The sequence below is a fragment of the Micromys minutus genome (assembly GCF_963924665.1).
Source record: "Micromys minutus genome assembly, chromosome: 33".
Taxonomy (NCBI): domain Eukaryota; kingdom Metazoa; phylum Chordata; class Mammalia; order Rodentia; family Muridae; genus Micromys; species Micromys minutus.
The window spans coordinates 7,569,653-7,596,255 of record NC_137968.1 but is presented as its reverse complement, the minus strand read 5'-3'; the positions used below and the strand labels follow the sequence as shown (position 1 = coordinate 7,596,255).

Here is a 26,603-nt window from a genome sequence, read left to right as displayed (position 1 = left end):
CCATTGGGAAGAGTTAACTGGGACTATGAACAAAATTTAATCTCAAGAAAGTAAACATAGTAAGTGCAGAAATGATGAAAAATTAGTATCGTGCAAGTGTGGTTTAGGAGCATAAAGGCTTTCTTCTTTCTTGTTCATTTTAAGCATATGTGGGTCGTACAGAGTGAGTGATTTCATCATGCTCTTCTACAGACACATGATGTTCTTTGATTGCATTCAATTACTGTGTTCTCACACACACTCCCTTTACTTTCATGCCTGGACTGGTTAATTTTATGTCAACTTAACACAAGCTGGAGTTAACACAGAGAAAGGAGCCTCAGTTGAGGAAATGCATTCATCCAGCTGTAAGGCATTTTCTCAACTAGTGATCAAGGGGGGAGGGCCCAGCCCATTGTGGGTGGAGCCATCCCTGGGCTGGTAGACCTGGGTTCTATAAGAAAGCAGGCTGAGCAAGCCAGGGGAAGCAAGCCAGTAAGTGACATCCCTCCATGGCCTCTGCATCAGCTCCTGCTTCCTGGCCTGCTTGAATTCCAGTCCTGATTCCTCTGGTGATTAACAGCCATGTGGAAATGTAAGCTGAATAAACCCTTTCCTCCCCAACTTGCTTCTTGTTCATGATGTTTTGTGCAGGAATAGAAACGCTGACTAAGACAATGCCTTATATGGTTATTTAATCATGCCTAGCCCATGATTATTTAATAAGGCTTAATTTCTTTGTATGATTAGTTTTAGCCTTAGTTCCGTAAGTGCTAAAGACAATTGCTGGCTCCCCTGGACATCTTAGGATAGACAGTTAAATCAGCTCCTCCCCTTTTCACACCCCCATAGCCCACCTCCCTGAGTTCTTCATTTTGTTGTGCTCTGACCTGAAAGGGTGCTATGTGGGATGTACTAGACTGGTCCATGGATGAATTCCTTCAGTTCTTCCTCTGGAGCCCTTGTTCATTAGATCCCTTATGTTCTTCTCTCTTGTTTTCTCATATTGGAACACCAAGAGAGTACATGCAGGAGAGAATATGTTTAAGTGTACATATCTGAAACTGCTTAGGTACTTCTTGACATTTGGTTTATGGTGTTAGTAGAAAGTTTGCTGAGGATAGTTTACCATTCCAATTCAAAGACATGCCTGACTCTTCCCAACGTTCTAGCCCTGCCTTCAAATTCTTTATTATTGGGATTACTGATACATTAAAATATGTGTTTAACAAAGCAGATCTGGCCTTTAGCACAAATATTCAGATATCATGATAATATATGTAGGTGAGTCTACTTTGGTCATTATCCTGATACTGGGTCTTTAAAATCAAGTTCTGCACAGTTTTTATTTTTTATTTCTGTAACAGTTCAGCTTTCTCTTCTCTGACATTTCTTTATGAAGCTTTTCATGAAGTGATAGAATTTCCTCCCATCTCATATTTTTCTCTCTCATTATCAAAGCCTCTATTCTTTTAGCCTATCTTCAAAACACATTCCATGAAAATCCAAACAGTGTTTGCTGTGTTCTGAATTTCTGTAATTATAGCTTTAACATAGAGTTTTTTTTTAATGTTTGATATTTGAACACACCTTTCTACCTTACCCTATTCTTGTTTCATGCCTAAAATATATTTTATTTATTTTTTTGAGACTGGTTAAGATGCATTTTTATAGATTTTGCTTGTCTTGTTTATATATTCTGTTATTTCAATGTTATTTCAAAATTTCTCCTCCTCTTCTTTTTCTTCTTCTTCTTTCTCTTCTTCTTCTTCTTCTTCTTCTTCTTCTTCTTCTTCTTCTTCTTCTTCTTCTTCTCCTCCTCCTCCTCCTCCTCCTCCTCCTCCTCCTCCTCCTCCTCCTCCTTCTTCTTCCTCTTCTTTTTTAAGTGTTCTTAATTTTGTCAGTATTCTCATACAAGATGCCTCCCTTTCCAAGTGTTCTTTACTGTTCAAGAGGAGACCACATCTGTATCATCATATAGACCATACTCATGTTTGCAGCAATTATAAAGGTATTTCCAAAAAGCCAACATTTGATGGTTACCTCTGCGCTGGGATGTGGGAAAGTACAGAGAGAAGATTCAGAAGAGGTACCAGGGCCCTTCAACTATTTTTGCAAAGCTTTGAAGGTTGATGGGTGTTCATTTTTATTATTATTGGTATGCTTTTATATCATCTAACTAATCCATTATAAATAAATTAAAGAAAAGTGGAGGCCAATAACAAAGAATATTGAGAGCCAGGCTCATTGCTTGTTGACTATAGTATTTACTGCGAATGTTCTGGTGAGTTGCTGCCTAACAGATTTGTAAACAAATATCTGTAACTTTAGATGTTTTTAAAGAAAGATCTTTAAGTCCCACCTTTATTTGTGAAAGTCTTGAACTTGTATTTCAGTTCTTCCCGGGAAGTTAATCTTTCTCGGTTTCCCCATCAGCTTTAAATTTCTTAGGTTTGCTGTTCATCTCCATTATTTTGCTGGTAGGGGGTCCACTTCTATGGTTAACATTTTGGTCCTCTGTCTGCCATATTGACACAATCATTTTATTATCAGATATAGAAAAAAGATTGTGCTTACGGGTCTTACCAGTTGCATTTGATCTGCCCGCTTTTCCTGGAAATCTTTTGAGGCCTGATTTCAAGGTGCTTCAAATACTTAGGAGAATCTAATTTATGTGCTTTGTACATTTCATCAATTAGGTCTCTAGGCTAAGTGCTTAGTGGGTGGCTTTGCCTATATTGTGTTTACTCAACCAGACATTCAAAGTGCTTATTTTTTTTTTAAAGTGCTTAAATCTCAGGAGAAGATTGCACTTTTTAATTAAATTTGTGCTTATAGAAATTATATATTTCAACGCAATTAATTTGGAGTTGTCCTCTCTGAGAAAAGACACATCCCTCCAAATAAAAAAAAAAGCTAATTAGTGCGTTGCTGAAACTGTTCAGATGAGATTACTGAGTGCTTGTGAGGAATCTCCTAGAAAAGAAGATATGACCTCAGTTTCATCAAATGCAGTATTGTTCCTGGATTGTTTTTCGTGCTCCCCCCAGCTGCAGACAGGAGTCGCTTTCTTTCAGCTGTTGTTTTTCCTGTGCCTCTCTGGACAAACTTTTTTTTTGGGGGGGGGGTCAATGTTTGTCTTGTCCCCAAGATGGTCCACTTTACTCTTAACCCTCAGAGTATAAACTGCCTGATACTCTGAATAAAGTTGACTACTGCATGAGACTTTGGTTTGCCAACTAGAGCAGTAAACACACGGGGAAATACTTTAAATTGTATAACTACATGGTCATAGAAATATAGATAAGAGAATAATATAACATTGTTTTAGTTTTGAGAGGAAGCTGCAGACAGGAAGACAAACATGTACATACCTTAAATGGGATGGTAAAGACACCATGTAGTCTGATGTTTCTAGCATACCCTTCAAGTATTTTAAAACCACTGACTGCTGATACAGAATTTCTTTGGAGGAAGCAGACAGTGTTTTTAATGTATCTTCCTTCTCCCCTCATTCCCATATGGATTCAGGCTAAAGGAAGTATTGTCATTAAAGGGAGTGGAGCTTCTTCAGAGGCAATGACCAGAAGACTTGTCCCACCAGCTGGTGAAGGAAATAGGCTACACTCTATGGTGCATTTTCACAAGGCAGTTGTGGTTCGTTGTTCTGGAATTCAGATGCATTGTTCTGGGATTCAGGTGACTGCCAGGGAACTATTCATGCTGGTCCTGAGATTTTTTTTGTTTTTAACAGGGATATCATAAAGAGAGTTTCAGGTGGTTGTAAGGCACCCTGTGGCATCTGGAAACCAAACAGGCGTCCTCTTAACCAATGAGCCATGTCTCCAGTCCTGTGCTAACTGTGTTTTTGGTACTAGAAATACAACACCACCGTGATCTCAGGTTTGCTTTGCTCTGTATTAACTGTGGTATTTTCCTCTAAGTTTATTATTAACCACCACTCATAAATTCCACAAAGTTTGCCTCTAACACTAGCAAAAGCTTGGTTAAAATGTTTTAAAATGGAGACATGAAATGGCTTAGTGGGTAAAGGTGCATTGCTTTGAACCTTCTGACCTGAGTTTAACCTCCAGGTGGGAGAAAGAGAGAACTGAGTCCATAAAGTTGTTCCTTCTCTGATACTCATGCATTCTTACATTTACAAGTTCACACGCACAGAAGCACAACAAATAAAAGTAAGAATTGAAATGTCTTCTTTTCCTTTGTGGTCTCCATTGCTGAATAACACCACCAAGAAGAAAAATGCTCAGTGGACAATGGTAGAGACCTATCTGTCCTCCTTAGCATCCTGGCTCACCAGAGCACTGTTAGAACTTTTTATGAAAGAAATACTTCTTATCCTCAGCTTTGCTATTTTTAACTGCTATATAAAACAAGTGCATTATTTATAACTTATTATTAACTAGGACCTACCCATGTGCATACAATCATATTTATTCAAATACCCTTTTATATGTTTTTTCTTCAAGTGAGCTCTAGCTGTGACCATTGATCTCTCTCTACATCTAAGACTACTTTTTTTTTTTAAAAAAAATCTATGTTCTTTTTTTCTTAGCTTGGCCTTTTCAAGACATGCCTGCTTCTAACCAAAGATGACTTTGAACTTTGACTATCCTGACTTCCAAGTGTAGGAATTAAAGGCATGAGCGGCCATGTCCAATTTACATGGGGGCTCCAGATCCAGCCCAGGGCTTCAGGCATGTAAGACAAACAGTCTACCAGAGAGCTATACCACCAACCCAAGTCTGTCTATCTTGCCATATTGTTTTAATTACCTCATAGCTTTAGAAAATTTCATTGTCACTGGCTGTAGAACGCTAAAAGTTAATGATCCATTGCTCCATTCAGTTCTTAATAGAATCCCAGAGTGCACAAAGTAAAGAAGGAAGATAGCAAGTCTGCTGAAATGTTAAACTGTTTGTTTGTTTAGATATTTAGAATGGGAAAAGGCTTTTGATTCTTTAAGTTTGTACTCATGAAATGGGAGGCAGAAATAAAGACAGATGATATGACTATAAATAGGATACATGCTTTAAAGAGTTTTAAAACCTTTTCATCACAGAATCAAAATATTACACAAGAAACATACTTTTTCATTAGAGGTAAGCAATTTCTGAAGAACGTACAATATACAAACACACACACACACACACATAAATATCCATTTTTTGTTGTCTGTATCATAGTTTATGGTTTGATTGTCTTGCCTCCAATAGCTGTGCCTCAGTATTAAGTCTCAACATACTCTAACAAATGATTCAGTCAAATGTTAACAAATAGAAAGACACGGTTTTAGAAACTCACTTTGCAGCTTCATGGCTGTTGGCCGTATTTTCTTGGAGCTGCCCCTTCTCTGGCTGTAGCTCCTTGCATTGTCTTTCGGATGCTCTTGCTATTGTACCGTGTTCATTCCCATCCTGAAGTCTACATCCCCAAGTCCAGGGAGTCTTTGAAATGCCTGGTTTTCCTTCCATGTTTAGAAGGTGGCGGAAGGAAGAAGTCTTTGCCTTTCCACTGTCTCCCTCTGCCTAACATTAAGAAGGTTTTGATTCTGAGACACTGGAGGCTGGGAGCCCAAGGAAACAGTATCTGTTTTAGGTTCAAAAGGACAAGTTATTCATTGACTCAAGGAATGTCTGAGGGTAATATTTAGCTTCTGCAGCTAAGCATGTTTATGGTGATGCAGTCCTGTGTTTGCCTGGCATCCATCTGTCCTTGTGAAATGCTAGCTTAAGCCATATTATGTTTCCTGACATAAAAGTACATTGTGATATCAAATGGAGAATGGGGTAGAATGCTTCACACATGATAATAAGTGTCCTTGAAGATGCAGAGACACTGAAAGATATCAGAAAAAATGTAAAATGTGTCAGAAGAAAATGTGATGCAGAAGCTTATGGGATTTCCCCCAGAAGATACAAAATTGAGCTCCCGAAGAATCTGACAATTCCAGGAAAGGGAGTATGTTCAGGGTACTTGAGAGCAGGATCTTAAGGAGACTCCTCAGAGCTACATAAAGAACAACTGCATCCATCCACCAAAGCATTCATCATGAAGAAAGAACAAATACTTGGTAAGACAGAGAGAGGTAACTTGGGCAAATTACTCTCCTTAACTAGGACGGAAGTCTTACTACATGCTAAAGCATGCATAAACGTTAAGAATATTGTTCTAAGTCATTGTTCTTAACCTTCCTAGTATATAGGGGGTCGTGACCTCATGTTTTAAGTGAAATAGGAAAGCACAGAATGAAAAAAAAAAAAAACAAAAAACTGCTGTATAATCCTACCTTTAGGAAGTATATAAAGCACTGGGATTCATAGAAATAAAAGTTCACTTGTGACTACCAGGGCAGGAGAATAGGAAAAAAATCAAAAGAGGTGATTTAACCGGCAATCAGTTTGAGGGCTGCAAAATGAAAATTCTGGAAACCTGTTTTATAACAGTGAAAATATATTTAACTGCACACTTAAAATGGCTAAGATAATGAGGAGCCAAGCATACTTAAACATTTAAAGAATATTTATTTAAAATATTTAATTCAAATATTTATTTTAAATACTTAAAATAAAAAGTACAATGTTCCCATCATCTATTTTATTTATTTAAAGTATTCTCTGGTGAACCAAGAGGCACAGACTCCTTCAGTGGCTGGTTGTGTACTAAATCTTCCAGACTACATCATGATTAAAGACTGTATGCTGTTAGCCAATAGTAAGAGGCCAAGTGGAATGTCTGTGAGCCCAGGATGGTGACAGAATCAGGGTAGCTGCCCTGAGACCAGTGACACTGTCCTGAACTTTTGTGGGGCTTGTGACTATTCCACACAGCACTGAACTGCAGGGCTGATCAGATTATGACGGATCAATTATATAAACTAAAGCAGATGTAATAGTATTATGGTTTAGAATGTAGTATTAGAGTACAGCCTGTCTGAGTTTAAACCATGAGCTCCCTCCGTGTTCTTAAGAGTGTAAGGCTGGGCAAGTAAGTGTGTGAACCGTTCAGAACCTTAACTTTCTTACTTCTCACAGAGAAAGAATAACTACCTAGGGGCAGGCTCGGGAACAGTGTGTCAAGGAGCCGGGTAATGCTTAATGCAGTCTCTGGCACGGACCAACACTGAGTCTTTGTTATCAATAACAATAACTTATTTTTCCAAAGGGACGACTGAGGCTAAGAGCTTTCTGCCTAGAAAAACAAAGTTTTCCTGGTTCTTTAGCTCTCAAAGTCAGGTTTTTATAATCAGTGACATTGTATAGATTATTTGAGTCCTTGAAATATTTTATTTTTTTGGCTGTTCTCTCCAAATCCTGTGACATCCTGAGAAGAAACCAAAGCTCTGTCATCTTTGTGTGATATTGTAAAGAATTGGAGTTCCTGAGTTAAGACTTGGAGGAGCCTGATGCTGTTGACACTGTTATGTGGCACTGGGGACAATGTGGAATCCTTATAGGCCCGCTTCTTCATATGGAGAATTAGATGAATATTTACTAAAGGTAGTTCCCTGTCATTTTTTAAATTTACATTTCCAAAGTGCAGAACAAGTAAGATTCTACATTCCAGCAATTTGGCAATGCTATGCCTCTGGTCATTTCTATTTTGGGTTCCCTCCATCTTTGGGTCTCTCAAACCGAACCTAAGACTCTGCGCTATGTTGTTAATGTGGTTCCCCTTTCCCATTCTTTTGCTTAAAGAAAAAGGTTAAACAAAAGTGAATCAGCAGTAGTCATGTAAAAGAACTGAGGTTTACTCCACACTGCATTATCTGACAGAGAGGCCTGAGAGAGGTCATTTAGACAGGTTACCCAACGTGAGGAATTAGGCTGAAATTTCAGATGTTATCAAGGGTTAATTTTTTAAAAAAGCAGCAAACATTGAACTATTTTTATATACTGGATACTTCCTAAAATAAATTGCATACATTGTCTAGCATGATAGAATATTCTGGAAGCCGATATGGTCTCTTCATATTATAGTGAGCAAAGACAAGCAGGGAGGTAAAGAAGTTCTCTGAGGAGCACACAGCTAGTTTACTAAGCAAAGAAGCTCGAGTCACGTGGGTCCAAATCCAGCAAGTTTAGGTAGGCTTTCCAATGCCCTCCTGGTGACAAGGCACACAGAAATGGGACTTTCTCCTCCCACTGTGCCCAGACTTTCCAGCCAGTTTACTTAGTCAGAGTCAGAAGGTCTTTGGCAGGCCTGGGAAGCAAGAGGCCAGGCCTAGCCCAGGGCCTCGGGTAAGAAGAAAGTCTAAGTGGGGAGACACAGACATTTGAATCAATCAAACAAGCAGCTACTTCTCAGGGAATAGCACTAGGAAGAATTATCACAGAAGCAATGACTTTCATGTGGTCAGTGGTAGCCAATCACAAAACATCGGTAAAGTGTTAATGACCAAAGTACCACAGTAGGTCAGCTATGTGGCCCGAGGAAAGCCCCACAGTAGGCCAGCAATGAGGCCTGGAAAGCCAGAGTCAGTTTAAAGCCCCCTACAATTTACACAGACATGGCTGCACACAGCCAGGCTCTACTTCTGGATGGTTGGTGAGATTTCATTTTAAGGAAGAATAATTGTGGTCATCTGGGTGACAACGCAGGTCAAAGCTACCACAGTAATCACCGTAGTCGTGGCTGTATCTGGATGTTGTCAGGAGCACCGTGCAGAGTAACAGGAGTTGTGGGTAAGAACCGCAAGTAGCCGCACAGCACCACGGGTGAATCTGTACCCAGGCAGGCTGGGTACTTGGTAACACGTACATTTAGTACTCGAGGGTCCAGGACTTGGGTGAAGGAGGAGAATGAATTAATCTGTCTTATACATTAGGAACCACTCTATATATACAGAAACAGTAAGTATGTGGTGCTTCCCTTTTGTACCCCGTGCAATTTCATAATTGCACGCATAAACCCAATGTACAAAAAAAGTACACTGTGTGTGACCAAAAATTATGACTCACGTCCCTCACCCATACAGAGATGTCAATATTATCGAGATGAATCCACTCTTTCAGAAAACAGGCAAAGTCCAGCTTGCTCCCATCCGAGAAAGCTTCATGAACGTCCATGATGATGCATGCCCCAGTGCATGGTGAATGCATGCTCCAGTGCATGGTGATGCATGTTCCAATGCATGTTCCAATGCATGGGTAATGCATGCTCCAGTGCATGGTGATGCATGTTCCAATGCATGTTCCAATGCATGGGTAATGCATGCTCCAGTGCATGGTGATGCATGCTCCAGTGCATGGGTAATGCATGCTCCAGGGCATGGTGATGCATGTTCCAATGCATGGGTAATGCATGCTCTAGTAAAAGGACTCCATGGCTCAGTGTTTGTGGTTTAGGAACTGTGGTGGCTCAGGCAGTGCTGGGTCACAGGCTAGAATGAAGGATTACTTAGGTGTATGTTGATTGCCCTGGCGATCAGAGGCGGGAAGTCCTGCAGGTAAAAGGAGTGAGAGGAGAGCAGAAGGCTGAGAGAAGTGCTTGGGATGGTTAACACAAGCTTAGAGAACAGAGCGCACACGGAGCTGCAGATAAAACACAGAACACACGGTTGAAATAGAGCATATGAGTGAAGTCGTACTTAATGATTATCCACTGTTAAACCTGAAGTGTAATTGATCTGGTTATTCTGGGCTTTTACTCAGTAAATGCTGTCATGTCTGCCGGGCCGTAATCAGCCTCCCAGTTGGTGAAGTTGCCAGATCAAGCAGTTGCCTCTGGAATTAGTCGCGGTTGCCAGTAAGTGGTTAGCTGGAAAAATACAGGAAACATGAATAGAAATAAAGAAGACAGAGCTGTGTGTCAGCTTTGAGGTTTTCCTCAGGCGCCCCCTGCAGGAAGCTGAAACCTGGTCTGGAGAGACCTAAGAATCACAAAGCTAAGGATTGGTTCAGTTGTGTGATAGTAATTTAAACACCAGCGCACGTACAGCACACGCACAGCCACGTTATTTAGATATCAAAGTAGAGCTATAGTCATGTATGAACACAATGTATTGAACTCACTTTCTGTGTTAGCTGGAAAAAAATGTTAGAGGAAATGAAATAATCTCTGGAAAAATCTGCTGACACATCTCCAGTTTTGCTAAAGGATATAATTTATAAACATAATAGTTTTCTAAAAACCCGAAAGCATTAGAAAGTCACTCTTCCAAATACAGAGGAAAAAAAATGAGTGAAGACCTACTACAAAAATAGTCTATCTATTCCTCTCTTATATACAAATGTGCACACGGGAAAATGGAGGCGGTTTGTGGCTAAAATGACTACAGTTGTTATATTGGCCTGAAGTGTAAGAGTTTTATTTAATTGAATTTTTGGCTGTTATTGGTTTTTTCTTTGGGGGTTACCCAGGCTTCCCAAGTGGCTGAGTCACAGGAGAGTATCACAATGTCTGGTCAGAATTATAATTTTACTTATAAAGTATTTTTAGTGTTATCTATATGGCAAGAACACTCTTTCTAAAAATGTAACTTACGTTTTATGAAGTTAAATATTTGCCTTTGAAATGTCATTGTAGATGATCAGTCGCCATGATCAGCATTTTGCAGAACAAATAATGTTAAAAACAACCAACAGACAGTCCCAAAGGACGACTGCTTAAATGACCATTTTTAATATCACCACTAATTACCTATTTTGTATCTCTGCCCGCGTTCCGTTTCGTGTTATTTATTCTGGATTAATTTCACAATCTGGATACAAAATTTTAAAAGGTTCTATCTTTTCAAGAATATTTACATAATGTGTGTGATGCCAAGTTGGACTTTTTAAAAAGATTTATTTATTTAAATTATGTATATGACCACACTGTCCTTGGCACACCAGAAGAGGGCATCAGATTCAATTACGGATGGTTGTGAGCCACCACGTGGTTGCTGGGATTTGAACTCATAACCTTTGGCAGAGCAGCCAGTGCTCTTAACCGCTGAGCCATCTCTCCAGGACAGACATATTCTAGATTCACTTGGGTAGCATCTTTAGCCATATAATTTTATGTTACTAGTGCACACTGGGATAATGATCTAATTTTTTAAATCATCCAGATTATTGCTTACAAATAATATAATTTAATTATTTCAGCTAGAGTAATACATTATATACTGTAAACAAATTTGGCTACAAAAATGTAGAGAGAGTAGAAGAAAAGTATTATCACCCCAATAAAAATAATATTTAATGTTCAATGAAGCTACTTACAGTGAGTCTTTTCAATATCATGTTTGCCATAGAATTTTACCCACAAATATATAGATATCATATTTATATAATATTAAAACTCCTTGTAAGATAATAGATGAATATTTCCTAATATCTTTTGATAACTGAGCCATAATTGCACTATTACAATAAAACGTAATCCTAAAAATATAATTTCACACGTTTGTTCATAAACATTTCTATCTGTCGTTTGTCAATTTCTCATTATTTATTTTTAATGTATCTGCTGCTCACATCTAATTTATCCTTTCTACTCTGCCTTGGGTTTGAAAACTATATAGTCTAATGTGTTGAGATCTTATCTACATTCGAGTTAGTATGCTCTGAAACTGAAAGCTAACGTCTACAACTACACTGCCTTTGTCTTATCAGTGATACATCCTTCACTGAATTAAGTCAATATTCCCCTCCCCCTCCCTCTCCATTGTTATTACTCTTTCTATGTATTTTTCCATTCCTGTCTCTCTGTCTCTCTGTCTCTGTCTCTCTCACACACACACACAAAAACTATTGAGATAGCTCAGTGGGTAGGGTAAGAGATAGCTCAGTGGGTAGGGTAAGAGATAGCTCAGTGGGTAGGGTAAGAGATAGCTCAGTGGGTAGGGTAAGAGATAGCTCAGTGGGTAGGGTAAGAGATAGCTCAGTGGGTAGGGTAAGAGATAGCTCAGTGGGTAGGGTAAGAGATAGCTCAGTGGGTAGGGTAAGAGATAGCTCAGTGGGTAGGGTAGGAGATAGCTCAGTGGGTAGGGTAAGAGATAGCTCAGTGGGTAGGTAAGAGATAGCTCAGTGGGTAGGGTAAAAGCACTTGCCACCAAGACTGAGAACCTAAGTTCAACTGTTGGTATCTACATAGCATCTTACCTCACCACACACAGGCACCAAAATAAACAAATGTGAAAATATTATGTGCCTGTGTGTGTGTGTGTGTGGGTATGTGTATGACAAACTCTTTTATATTCTCTCAAATATTTATCATCCAATGAAAGAATGAAAGAAACAAAATGTGTCTGCAAAGTGTTGGAACCTGACTAGTGTTTCTGCATTTCCTCGCAGAAGCACTGCTGAACTGGAGTATTCCTCTGTACTGTGCAGAACCCCACAGCATCTGATAATTCTTTCTCATACTCTGGAAAATATGAAACGGACCTCAAGCTTCCCTTTTTTCTAAAATTAAATCTTAAATAACTGAAGTATGTGTGCATGTGTGTGTGTGTGTATGAGTGTGTATGTGTGTGTGTGTTTATGTGTGTGTGTGTTAGGGCTTGTCAACTCATATCAGACCTAAGAGAAGAGAAGATCAGAGGAAGAGAGAACTCTTGCTTGACTGATCAAACTTGGTCACCACCTTCTTAGACATTTACTCTTGAACCAAAACGTCTCTTTGTGTGGTTCCTACGTCTGATTGTGAGATTTGGGAATAGAACTGACATCACCTATGTTTCCTTGGGCTCTTTCTTTCTCTGAGAGAACCAGTTTTACAAGCATCATTTTGTGTACAATCCCAGAGAAAGAATGCCGAATGCCTCTAGGCTTTCTTGTGTATGCAACCTCCCCTCACCTGTTCAGCACTTCCCATGAGGCACAAACGGATGAGCACTCTGCCTAAAAGCAAAAAGATAATATTCTATCAATTTATCAGAGCACACTGGAACCGTATATGTGAATAGGTGTCAAAGGCATTATCAAAAAATCTGGATCCTAGAAAGCATCCAACATGCCCAACTGTGAAAGGATGCAAGAATGTCCCTACCCGGAGGACCCCTTAGAGGGGAGGACAACTAACTCTTCCATAGTGGTGACCTCCACTAATCTGTCATCTGACCACCAGTGTAGTGTGAACAACAATAGAACTATATAGATGGAGAACTCTCAACTGTTTGAGGAGCTCAGCTACGTCTCCACGGTGCCATGGCTTACTCAAATGATAGTTTGTCTGTCAGTATCCGTGCTTATCTGGACCAACTCCTGTGCTTCACCTCTAAGGCTGCCATCTTTTCTTTGAAGACTGACTCAATGCTAAGACTCAGCTCAAACCTGTGAGTCTGGAGATTCTGTAGATTGGCTCCGTGGCTAAGTGGATTTCAGATATAATCCAATAGGATTAATTTGCAATGCCCCTGTAGACAACTCCCTCACCTCTACTACTCAAGGAGAAGCTCTTTATCTCTCTCAGTTTTCTGTCTTGTTTGTCTCTAGTAGTTCCTGTTTGGACACCTTGAACTTCCCTGTGGTCTCCTTACTGGCTTTGTTGCCATTCTGGTTTATTTTTTATTTAGTTGGGTTGTTTTTCTTTTTTTGAATCTGTGTGTGTGTGTGTAAAGTTATAATTACTTATAATTACTACGCAATCTGTAATGTGCAATCTGATCTTAGTACTTAAGATCAACTTAAGAAAATAACCTATGCCTGCCAATGGGTAGCTAGCAAGGGAAATTGGGACTATTTAGAAAATTGTAGCCAATGACACCAGCTCAGCTTGGGAATTTACTGTTTTCCAATAAATTCTGACACTGGAAATTTGTGCATATTTTGATCTATGCTTTTGACAAGTCTGACAAAAGAAAGGAGCCATTTCAGAGCTGAGCAGAAGCTCAAAACTGGAAGAATTTTGAGATATAAACCAGACATTACAAAAGATGGACCATTTTGGTGATTCCCCAGATTAAAACAAAATGGTACTTTATTGGAACCAAAAGGAAAGGCAGCTCTTGTTACAAAGTAGCAAACGCTGGACTGATTTACAATGGCGGAATTGTCAACCATCAAACAATCCTCTGCAGAAGTGATTTCAGAGCACAGCACTGAAGGTGTGCTTCAGAATCTTCTTACTGACTGTAGTCACCTGGGAGGTAAGAGAATGATTTTTGGAGAAATGTTCGGAAGAAATGATCCAGAACTTAGAGGTCTGGAAACGTCACATCTTATCCATACGCAAACCTCTCAAAGACTTGATCTAAAGGCAACATTACGTGGAGAGCCTAACAAGCCCTTGATAAGGAAATTAGGAATGTAAAATAGAGTTCTAATCATCTGCCCCAGAAGAGGCCAAGAATAGAAATAAGAATGAGCAAACAGCTATCCTGTTGGTTGACAATAAAGCAAAGAAAATTTGAGTTAAAAGAGCGAAAAGCCATCAGAATCGTATTCCAGAGACCAGGTCATTAGATCTATTGGGCTATGACTTGCCGTAAGTATTCTTTATGAATGAAAAAAGCCACCCAGGAAATTATTCAAAGGTCATCAGGGCTGCACACAAGCCTAACCAAATGGGCTGTTTTCTATTCTTTTCCAAGGGATCCAGCACAGAGAGACACAGTGTGGAAGCAGGCAGAGCTGTTGGAATAGCATCAACAGTTTCAGGGCCTAGAGGTCAAATCATCAACCCTAATGCTTCTTCTAGTGTTTCGAGGTCTAAATGCATCTGCCCTACTAATAGTCTGCTTGGGACTTGATCTTCCCTCTTTCATAGCCTTCTTTCCCTTCTAATACGAAGATGACAGAATATCCTAGCCCTGCTGACCATTATCTTTTGGTAGCACAAACATGACTATTTGAGCAGGCTTGGGGTGTAGAGCACCTTTAGTCTTAGTGCAAAGTCCTTAGTCAGGTATTATTGAGGATGGACCATCCCCTCATAATTGGGACCCTGTAAAACCACGAAGAAAAACAACAGGATATTATTTTAGATATTATTTTTAAGTGTGTTTGTGTGTGTGTGTGTGTGTGAGAGAGAGAGAGAGAGAGAGAGAGAGAGAGAGAGAGAGAGAGAGAGAGAGAGAGAGAGAGAGAGAGGAGGGGAAGGAGGGAGAGAATAGTTTACATGACTTTAAATAAAAGCAGGATCCAAGAAATAGACCTAAGCTATTTGCTATATTTTCAAACCCAGATATATTACGGGAGTAGGCTGGGATATGTAGTCTTGGTTAATTCATTTATGCCAAGTGAGATTTTTTCCTTCAGAGTCCAATATTTGAGTTCTACTTTGCTGAATGGGAATGAGACAACATTATGCGATTTGCTGTCTAGTCTCAGAAGAAGGCTGCCTCCTGAGGATTGGACGTTTTAATCATGAAGAGTCTGGGATGTGTACAATATAGTCATCTCGGGACCATGCAGTAAAAAGATATAAAAGACTTAGCAGCATGGAAGCAGAGTCAAGAAACGGAAAGAAATGGGAATTTTTTTTTTTTTGGTTTGTTTTTAATCATTTATTCAGACAGGTCTACCCTTGTTTCAAGTCACCTAAGGAATGATCTACAGCCAGGCTCTTTTTGAATGCTGTATTTGTTTAAGTAAGTTTAATAGTGATTCTCTGTTATTCATATCCAAAAACAGTCTTGGAATAGGGGACAAAGTATCTGTTTGTGGTTGCCCTGCCCACCCTTCCAGGGTTTGGCCCTGTCCCCAAGTTTCCAATGTTCCAACTATTACCCTCAGCTCAGTCAGTATGTGTTCAGAGATGGAAGTGGCCACTACCCAAGCCAGGATCACAGGTAGCACTGCCCTTAATGGCAACATTCTGATATCCTTCTCCAGTGTCTAGTTTTCTTAATGCCCTTTCAGTTTACATTGGGAGCTTATAGAGGCACACAAAAGTCCTAGCATGATGACACTGCAGATCCAGTCACTGCTGTGAGTTCAAAATGGGAAAATTGGTTTTGTGTCAGAGGAGGCTTATTCTGCATTTGTTAATGAAGCCAGAGGATCTGAAGAAGAGTTGTTTTCTGCCCGAATGTTGACATGCCAGTGGACATAAATGTTTCATTTTTCCTTCCCCCTGCCCTTGGGCAGTGTTTCAGTGAACCCTTAGCATTGTGGCTGTCATTGATAGTTGAGCAAGCTAGCATTATACAAAATACCTTAGACACTACAAAGAAAAGACTTAAAATATTCCACGTGTGTCTTTCTGGGGCTGGGTTATCTCACTTAGGACAATTTCCATTTCCATCCATTTGCATGCAAATTTTATGAAGTCATTATTTTAATATCTGAGTGGTACTCCATTGTGTAAATGTACAACATTTTCTTATCTATTTTCTCTGTCGGTTGAGGAACATTAGGCTGTTTCCAGTTCCTGGCTATTATGAAAAAAGCAGCTACAAATAAGGTTGATCAAGTGTCCTTCCGGTATTATGGAGCGCATTTTTATGTGCACAGGAGTGGTATGGCTGGATCTTGAGGTAGAACTATTCCCAATTTTCCGAGATAAAACTGAATTGTGTTCCAAAGTGGTTATTCATGCTTGCATTTCGACCTGCAATGAAGGAGTGTTTGTCTTGCTCCACATCCTCACCCGAATGTACTATCCCTTGAGTTCTTTATCTTAGCTTTTATCTTTTATCTGATGGGTATAAGGCGGAATCTCAGAGTCCCTTCTATTTGCTTTCTCGTGATGATTAAGGAGGCTGAACATTTCTTCCTTTCCATCTCTTCTCGCTTTTGTTAGCTTTTTAAATTCAAGTCCATGGGATATATTCGGTTTTGTAAACTTCTACAGACCTTTCTTACACTGTGAAGAACGCAATGGCAAAGACACTGCCCTTAATTTTTAACAGACATTGGCTCTTATTTCATTTGTTTGCAAAACTTAAGAGACATGGGAAGTAAGGCTCATGAAACATCCCCAAAGTCCTGCAGAAGTAAATGGCTCCTGTGACTCACATCAGATATGTACAGTCTCCTTCTCTGAAGTTAGATGCTTAATCAATTTCAGACCAACAGAGATAATACCTAACATCCGAGGTTTTGAACTGGGTCATACCACCCTTACCAGTTTTATAAACCTGTTAACAACCACACTTGAATTTAGGGAGAAAAAGAGGAATTTCTGGATCATTTTGAGATACCTTTGATGTTTTCCAAATTCGGTTCATGGAATCTTAAAAAAAAAAAAAATCTTACAACTGTGTTAACATTGGGCACTTTAGCAACTAGTAAGTAACTTGTCTAGCTCTTTACCCCGTTGCTCACCACCTGCTGTATCGGACACTCTCAAGGAACTGTATGTAGGTTCTCTATATGGCTCTAAGCTAGTCTGAGCACCGCAGTTTAAAACTACTTCAGTAAATGCCTCTGCAGTTCTAACAGAGTGTGAAGCTCTGGCCTGAGCATGACTCTTGGTTATAATTTTGATTTCCCAATGGGATGTTTCCTTTGACTCTGTCCCACAGTAATCCCCATTCCGTACAAACCACATCTATTCTCTATGCTTAGTTTCTATAATTTTTCCTATAGCATCCAAGTGTAAGATTCTATATTTTCCCTTTAAATATCTTGCTTAAGCATTTTTCTTTGAATTCTTTTCCCTCTCTCCTCTCAGTTTCCATACTCTGAGCTATTCCTCTTCTTGTGGCTTCATGTTGCCTGCTTTGAACAATATATTGGAAATCATTCATGAACCATATGAAGTAGAACTTGATGCAATATGAAAGTAGAAAGTAATTGGATTTGGAAGTTCAGGTACCCTTGAATTCTTCAAGGGTGGAGAGAGTCAGAGAGAGAGAGAGAGAGAGAGAGAGAGAGAGAGAGAGAGAGAGAGAGAGAGAGCGAGAGCAGAATGACTGTCCTGAATCCCAAAACAGAGAACACAGGAAGTACGACAAGGTATTATTGAGTTTATTGTTCACATAAAAGTGCATATTAACAATTCAAGCATGAATCACAGGCAGGGGTCAAACTCAGACCAAACCACCCACACTGTACTTTACCAGCATGCTGACGAGAATGCAGTAGTTGTAAAAGCTATGTAAGGCCAAAGTCAGCTGCTAAAAGTGCTCGATGTTCCAAAGCATTTGTGCCCAGAAATATAAAGGATACAGGGCTTACACTAGAAGAGCACCTCCCTCACAGATACTGACATTTCATTCGGTGGGAAATACATATATCATAGGCATCTTTAAAAAGCTGTACATGGTTCTAATTTCACAACAATTTGGAGAATTATTTCCACCAGCAATGTCAAACTATTCACATGTGCGACATGATCTACTGAAAGTGATCTTATTGCAGAAAGTGAATGTTATAGTGGGCAGACTGATGTGAATGTCCATGGAAAACATACATGTACACTGTTAGCTATCCTTCCTTCTAAATTACCCCAAATAACCAAACCAAACAGCATTAATTTTATGTGCTTTCAGCAAGACTGTATTGTCAATGGGTTCAAATAATCTCACTAAAGCTGCTCAGAACAATATCCTATACCTTCTTACCACTCGACATCTGGTATAAAATGATCTTTTAAAGCGGATTTTTGAATTTTTAAACATTGTTTCTATGAATCTGCAGGGAAATGAACTTATTATTATTTTATTATTATTGTATTTTTATTTTGCCTGCCTGTGTGTCTATGTACCATGTACATGTAGTTTCAGCATAGGCCAGAAGACGGTGTTGGATCGCCTGTGACTGGAGTTACTTAGAGTTGTGAGCCGCCATGCGGGTACTAGGAATTGAACCCAGATCCTCTAGAAGATCAACCAGTGATCTTAACTGATAAGCCATCTCTCCAGCCTCTCTCAATTGTTTTCTAACTAAAAAAAAAAAAAAAAAAAAAAAAAAAAAATCCAAACCTCAATAGATGATGAGATCTTGCACATATTTAAGTCTGGACAAATCATGCACCAATCTGGAAATCTCTTCCACACATGGCTTTGGGGTGTACCAGCATTCCTTCACAAAGAGCAACAGCCCACCCGCCCAGATGTCACTTGATAGCAAGAGCACATGTTTTTGAAGGTATAACTTTAAATATGTATTTCAGGAACTAGAAGGTCCTGGGACCATCTCTTTAACTCAGCCTTCCACAACTGTCGCCTTACTTTCTATTACACAACAGGACACTGGACAATAACCACAGGCTGCTTCAGTCTCTTCGCTTCTGCAGATGCTGAAACCACTTCTCCAATATATAGAAGAGCTGGAAATCTGATTTCCTGGGAAAGAAACACACAGCGTGGCCCTGGCATTTTAGTGCCCAGGAGAGCTGAAATACGTCCACTTATCAAAACTCCATGTACAAGTGTCTTTCCAAACTTGGTGTGTTTGGCAAAATCATCACTTAAATGCAAAGGATTGGCATCTGCTGTTAACTGAGAAGGTAGCCACATCTAGCTTTCATGTGCACATACTGAAAACACAGCCCTGTTGGTACCACGTGATGTTGCCACAGTCTCCTCTGAAGCCCATTCCACATCTTCAGCATCTCCAAATGTCATCAGCAGGGGCTTCAGCGTGCCTGTTTCCAATCTGTAGACACCTAAAGACAGTGTGGAGAGGTGGAGGCGTCTGGAACTGTAAGAGTATTCAATCCAGTGTGTTCCCTGCTATTGCCAGATATTGCAAGGAGAAAAGGAGACACCTGAATCACTCTGAAGGCACATTTCTTGCTTTTATAGGCTCCAAGCAAGGTCAAAGAGCTCCACAATTTGGCCAGACCACTGCTGCACACTCTCAAGATGGCCGACAATGTCTTCTCATCATAGGTGAGAACATCCACAGGTAAAGCAGCACCCACCTCCCCAAACAGGTCTTTCCGGGCTGAAACAAGCAGCTGTTTGAACTGGGATGCATTCAGTCCAACTCCGTGTTCTTGAAACTCCAGGCAGACTTTCATGGAGTGGTGCTCCGAGGGGCTCCAGTAAACCACTCTTTCATAGGCAGTAGCTGGCATCTTCCGACATGGGTACCTGCCACGCGTGGCTAAGCCATCCTGGCCTCTTGCATGCTGCTAGAATTCGGCACGGATCGGAGCTCACACGCAGTAGCCCAAGTTTGGGTCTGTCAAACTGGTGTATTTACATTTGACTCCCACAGACGCATATCCGGACGTGACGTCATCGCGCATTGTCGGTCACCGAACTGTTCAAACTTACCACTATTTATTAAGCCCGTTTAGTAAAATGGAAACTAACATAAACGCTCAGAAAAGTTGTTGGCAAGAGGCAGCAGTTGCCTGACTTGTAAGATTACTTAAATGTAACACTTCATTTGGGAACTTATCTTGTGACCGTCATTTACGCGGCCAGGAAGGTCCAAGAGATTTCCGAAACGACTTTGGTTGGCTTCCAGAAATTGAAAGGAAAAACCTATTGCTGAAGACACCACACACTTAGGAGAGCAAGCAGGAAAGAACTGAGGCACTGAGGTGGCACACAGACGTCTCTGAGGACTGGCTCTGACTACAGGGAGGAGCTATGAACTACTGAAGAAGAAAGGCAGCCAACAGCTCCACCTAGCTATAGTGTGTCCTAACCACGAGAATGACAAGAATGGCACAACACCTTGATATCTATACCACAATAGTGTCACATGCACACTAGGAGGTAGTCACCAGCTAAATGCGCCTCAGGCCTCCTTTGTTGGAGGAAGCTCATGGCTGAAACTGCCAATCTAGCGCACCCCAGGTACGTCCAAGGACCCCAGCATAATGCCTAATTTTGCTCCGTTCCTCAACCAGTGTCATTTCTAAATGCACTTTAAATGGCTCACATCCTTATGTTCTTAGATAAGTGTAACTCTCACATCTCATCAAAGAAGCTTCGTTTTGCAGCAGATAGAGAGCATTACAGAAAGCTGCAACTGGAGGGACCACAAAATTCCTAGGACATGGGACTGGGACACCCAGCCCCAGAGGATATGACTCTAATGTAATTTCTACACCTAAATCTTGGGGAACATAGCAGAAAGGGGGAGCAGAGGGGCAGTATGTGCCAGAGGACCAGGAAGCTGGTCGTGAGATTGTGAGAAATGATAAGCGCTCTGCCTCATATTTCCTAAGATGGAGGGGGGGGGGGCTATAAAATTCCTGACATGTCTCTGTAAATGCAGGGAGTCTCACAAGGCCTTTCCCCTCAATAAGGAATTACAGGCAATTAATAGCTGCAGAGAGAGGGAAAATTAGTCTTCTCCAGAGACAAGATCCTTGATAGGCCCAATCCTCAGTGGATAGCCCTAAAGACATACACATACAAGAAAGCTGAGTAAACTCGGCAGGGTGTGTTTACAAATTAATTTATAGGTGTCTACGATATATGTCTGTAACAATAATAAAAAATAAGAGAGAATGAATTTGAGAAGTTGGGGAGACAGTTCCAGGGAAGAGAGGGAGCGAGAAAGTGTAAATATCCCATTCACAAATGAAGCTATAAATAAATAAAATTACTTGAATGCAAATGAATAATAATAAAACACAAGTCCAACAACAGGGGATCAAAAATCTGTGGCTATCTTTGTACCAGAGAATACTAAATACTATATAACCATTGGTTGCGGTGATTAGGGTTATACTTATTGACACAAAATATGCACTGTAATATATCACTATATTAATATATGTTAGTAATTAATATGTAATATAGTAGGTTTAAGTATAAACAGCATGATCTTAATGCTGATGCTAGTGAAGCTAATCACAGCACTCAGCATCTCCCAGACTCTGAGGAATTATGGCGCTTGCCTTATAGCTGAATAGCATGAGCTAGCTTTGTAAATATGACACATGTGTTTCTATGAAGTTAGAAAGTGTGATCCGTTATATAGCGCAATACTGGAAAACATGTGTATCCCTAATTTCATGTACTGGCTTACTTTGAGATGATTTGTGTAACTCACAAAGTCTACACGTTCAGAGATGTAATAGCCAGCAGAAATATGAAATATTAGTGGGGGAAAAAAAGCAGAGAAGGTTTCAGATCCCACAGGAAGTGAACCACTTTTAAAAGACTTGGTATAGCTGAAGCTAGATTGTAATGAAAAGAAAATAAAGAATATTTCGGAAAATAATTGTTGCTAACAGCTGCCAGCATTCTTCTTACCACGGCAACTCAAAAGGAGAGAAAAAGCAAATAAAAAGGGTTTTCAGCCTTATCACCTGTGGGGCAATATCTTGTCATCTTTCTAGTATACTCTCAATAATAATTTTCTTTTCCTGTAGGCAGCGGAGGCCGGAAGATGGTCACAGAAAAGGCAGATCTGAGATTAAAAAGGTGCAACACTAGAAAGAGAATTTGATTTGCTGAAGACATGAACAGTCTGTAGTTGGTGGTTTTGAAATGGCTTGGTTGATTGTCACCTGGGGGAAAGGCGTTCCCTACTTTTCACACATGAAGGAGCTCCAGAAAGGGTTCAAGCTCACATAGCAAGAAAATAAAGGAACAACTTATAAAGTCACACCTAGGGCCGGATTCTGCCTTTATTATAGAGTTGACAGAACAGAAGCAAACAAGATATAATAAAACCAATGGCCTAAAATGTGGTAAGATTTTAGATTTGAAAAGAATCCCATGATGTGCCTCCCTTTCTTCATATTTTGGGAGCACAAAGACTCCTAGAGGCTAAGAAACGTGCTCAGACTCATAATCACACAACACTGGGGAGAAGTAATCAGAAAATGTTGCAACATGAATGATGAAGCAATGGTTCTCCTTTCTGTCAGCCATTGTTTGGTGCCTGTCAGTAAATCATTCAGTGATGGAATGTGGTCAAAACATATAGTTTCATATAAGAAATCTCACTTACATTCCGAATATGTGGACACTCTATCTTTATCATGAAGCCAGAACAGAGAGCTACAGAAAATTATTTTTGAAGGAATGAATTTGCATTACCTTTTTAGCTTCCATTATCTTTATCAATTATTCATGAATGTTTTGTGGTCTGAAGGGAAACATCAAGGATTTGGTTTTCGAATTGCACATTTACCCTTTGACATACCACTGTAAGCTCCCAACAAGTTCACAATAATAGTATTTATACTTGGCATTACAATGAAATCTCATAAGCCAAATTAAGAGAGAAAGTTCCTTTAATTTTTTAAAGACGCATTTATTTAATTTTCTGTGTATGTTTTACATGTACATATGCACATGTGTCCAGTGTGTGCTTGGTGCTTCTGGAGTTTAGAGAAGAATATCAGATTCCCTAGAACTCAAGTTATGGTTGCTTGTCAACCAGCAAATAAATGGGTGCTGGGAACTGAACCCAGGTCCTTAGCCATACCAGTAAGAGTCTTTAACCACAAGCCATGTCTCTGGCTTCAGGCAACTCATTTTAAGAAGAGTTTTGAACTCATTTCTCCTTTTAGAGAAGCAGAATAAAAAAGTCACAACATGGAATGGAGTCTTCTTTTGGGGATAGAATACCGAGAAAACAAATGTTGCCACTGAAGCTATAGAGCATCAGGAAAAGCAGTAAAGAAACTCTTTAAAGCTCACAGAACTTACCTGAAGTGTTTGCTCTGCCTTCCTTTAATATAAATGAATCCAACACTCCCCAACGTTTGTTCCTCCCCACCTGTCTCTTCTTGCACTCTATTTCCTTCTGCCCGACTAGTTGGCTGGTCAGCTTTTTATTGACCAATCAGAAGGTGATGGAGAAAAATGGTTGTGAAACACCTAGACAGGAGACGCTTCATTCAAACAACAATACCAAAGCCCTGTACGAAACTTTTTTTCCAGCATAGAAGTATAATTTGCATTTGTATAATGTATAATCTTTACACAGTGTGTGCACAAAGCATCACTCCAACAGTAGACTCCCAGCCTTCACCCTAGAGATTCTGTCTTTCTCTTGATTGATTATAGTTTTAAGCTTCTCAGTGCTTTTAACCCTTTGAAGTAAAGCATAAGGCCTTTCCTTACCATGGCATTAGGGAGAAGTCTAGCTCTTCTTCAACGTGCCATCTATGAAGCAGAAATTTCAACAAACAACAAATCAACTGGTATCTTGATCTAGAATTCCCGGGTTCCATACTGTAAAAATTTCTGCTTGTATAAAGTACCTAGCATTTTGTGATAACAACCTGGATGAGCTAGTAAAGATTGGCACAATGAAAAAGCTGCTTCAGCAAATACAGCCCTCCTCACCACCAAATGGAGAAATAGTTTTGTATCGGGCAATGAGTAGAAGAAACTGGAAATATAATAGTATGAGAAGGCCGGAAGGGAGATTAGTGAAGGGTTAGAGAGGGCTGAGCAGAAAGTCTTAGTCTTTTAGAAGTTATCTGAGTGGCTGTGCTCAGAACATGGGCAGAAAGCAGATGTCTTGGTCTATTCTTTAGGATGTCTCAAGAAGAAATAAGGAAGGTTGGAAACAGGAAGGCAGGTTACAAAACAGCAGAGAGCCTGCATGAACTGTGTTCTTGCCCAAATGTGTTATGGATGATAAACTATTTGAACACAAATCTAGGATACTTAGCCAAATAAAATACTCAGAACAAAGCATTGATGTTATATTATTAAGTTTCTTGACACTCACATCCCAATGCAAGAAGACCGAAGTTCTCTTTATAATGAAAATGCAGTGGACATAAAAGTTAACAATTCAAAAGAAATCTCATTCTTTTGAATGGGCCCTCTGGAGAAACCTGATAAACAGGAAGCAGCCTAAATGTGAACCAATGAATGACCCCAAATAAGGAACCTAAGTTGCCAACATAAAGAATTGAGAGCTTAATCTATGTTCTTTTAAGCTAGTTGCTTTTGAGTGGGTTTATAATGCAGCAATAGCTTACTAATGCAGAAATCTATATATGTCTAGTTACCAGAGTAGCCTCTTCAGGAATGGATTGGAAATACTTATAACATATGGACAGTTATCACTGCATTCAGTGGGTTAAAAATAAAAATAATAAGTAAGAACATGATATTTAGATGGGCATATATTTGGGGAATGATGTCTTGGGGAAAATGGGTTTGGATACAACCAAGATACATCGTACAAATACGTAACATTTTCAAATAATAAATAAAATAGTATTTTAAATTATATGTAAATGTTCTCAAAACCAATTCCATGAAGAGATTGGCATTTCCATTGTCCACATGAGAAAAAGGAAGTAAGTGGATGAGAGATGACTTCTTTTAAGTACAGCAAAACAAACAAACAAACAAACAAACAAACAAACACAGTCATCCATAGGTAAATCCAGAATTCAAAGACAGTTAGATCTGATGGCAAACCATTGTGGATGAAACTGGGCATCTTCACAGAAGCTTAGGAGGCTGAGGCAGGAGGTTCAGCATTATTCTTACATATGTAGTGAATTTGAGGACAGTCAGAGCTATATGAAACCCTTCCTGAAACCAAACCCAACCAAACACAAATGAAACCAGAACAACAGAATAAATATATAAGTAAATAAATGCAAGTGAATGGAAAATAAATGTCATTAAGGTTAATAACCATAATCATAGTCAAAATATGTTAATTTGCTGATATTTTCATTCCAATTTATGAGTTAAGTATCTTAAAAAATTATTCCTTGGTGTTTTCTTCTTTATTAATATAATATATATTTATTATTTCTAAATTGAATATTCTATTTCTTGAGCATTATATGACAAACCACTCTACTGGGAAAGAAAAATTTTCTAGGCTGTTTGGGCCTCAGGATTTATTTAACTCATTCATCAATATTAGCTAGACCAATGATGAGTATCTGTATACATTATCATTATTTCCAATTAAAATATTTCTTCATTATTAATATATGATATGCATTAATATATATTTTCCTCTACATTAATATATAATACTATTAATATATAGTTATGCTTCCTAAAAATAAGATGAAAATTTTACTTCAGAATAGATGGTTTTGAATGCGATATGAGTGAAATCTGACCATTACTTGGGTTAACAGCTTTCACTTGTGACTCTAAAAACTTGTTCTAGCTGCACACTAGCTAAGGTCTTCCTTAGTTGGCTGTGGATGGAGAGTAAATGCTGAGTCTCAACATTCATTTTGGTACTGAAGGGTCTATGGGATACATTTATCCTACGGGATACATTTATCAAGGAGAATCTATGGAGATATTTGCTCTCTTCCTCTTAGGTGTTGCCTTGCAACAAAGTTGCTCTCTAAAAGGAAATGACAATTCAGAGAATGCTTTCTGTTAATTCTATGATGTGGCTCAGATAAACTAGTCCAGAAGGTGCTGCTGGCTTCAGCTGACTTTCCTTTACTGTTTTCCTTTAGCAGGAGCTTAAGTTATATTCATAGTCTTAGGGGACAACAGAACCCTAATTTTGTCTTATAATTAGAACCTCATTTTAAATAAGCGCTAACTTACATCCATGTAAGGAATTATTTGCAATGCTTTCAGGTACCCTAATATATTAGGACCAAAAAGAAACTGAAGTGGCTTTGGGACTATCACAGAGAATGAAAGTTCCTTTAAAGTCTATTGATCTGTTTTTCAGGTAGTGGGTTGCAACTCCATTCTTAGAAACAGAAGGAACTTTTAATTAATTGGAAAAGCTCAATATAGAAAATGTCTCATTAACTACAATTAGAGGGAACACTAGGGGGGAAGTAGGGAATTTCAGTTTGTGCATTACGGGTGAAGAAAATAGGGAGACTAACAGTCATATATG

At 39.3% G+C, this 26,603-nt stretch overlaps 2 protein-coding genes and 2 pseudogenes across 5 annotated transcripts in view; 1 reads left to right on the top strand and 3 right to left on the bottom strand.

Moving 5' to 3' along the window:
- Positions 1-26,603, bottom strand: part of OXR1 (oxidation resistance 1) — a 385,387-nt gene that overhangs the window by 143,957 nt on the left and 214,827 nt on the right. The gene's annotated exons all lie outside the window — the stretch shown is intronic.
- On the bottom strand, positions 18,987-19,422 carry LOC308414192 (hydroxyacyl-thioester dehydratase type 2, mitochondrial-like; annotated as a pseudogene). Its single transcript has one exon. The product of its transcript is annotated as a hydroxyacyl-thioester dehydratase type 2, mitochondrial-like (transcript).
- On the bottom strand, positions 19,486-19,899 carry LOC308414191 (ribonuclease P protein subunit p14-like; the record flags this gene model as incomplete). Its single annotated transcript, XM_080909399.1, has 1 exon — positions 19,486-19,899. The coding sequence occupies one exon, from the start codon at positions 19,897-19,899 to the stop codon at positions 19,486-19,488; it is 414 nt and encodes a 137-aa protein (XP_080765525.1).
- The window catches only part of LOC308414190 (eukaryotic translation initiation factor 1-like), a 28,580-nt pseudogene continuing 21,884 nt past the window's right edge, over positions 19,908-26,603 (top strand). The window contains exon 1 of the transcript in view: positions 19,908-19,911. The product of the transcript in view is annotated as a eukaryotic translation initiation factor 1-like (transcript). The remainder of the gene's footprint in view (positions 19,912-26,603) is intronic.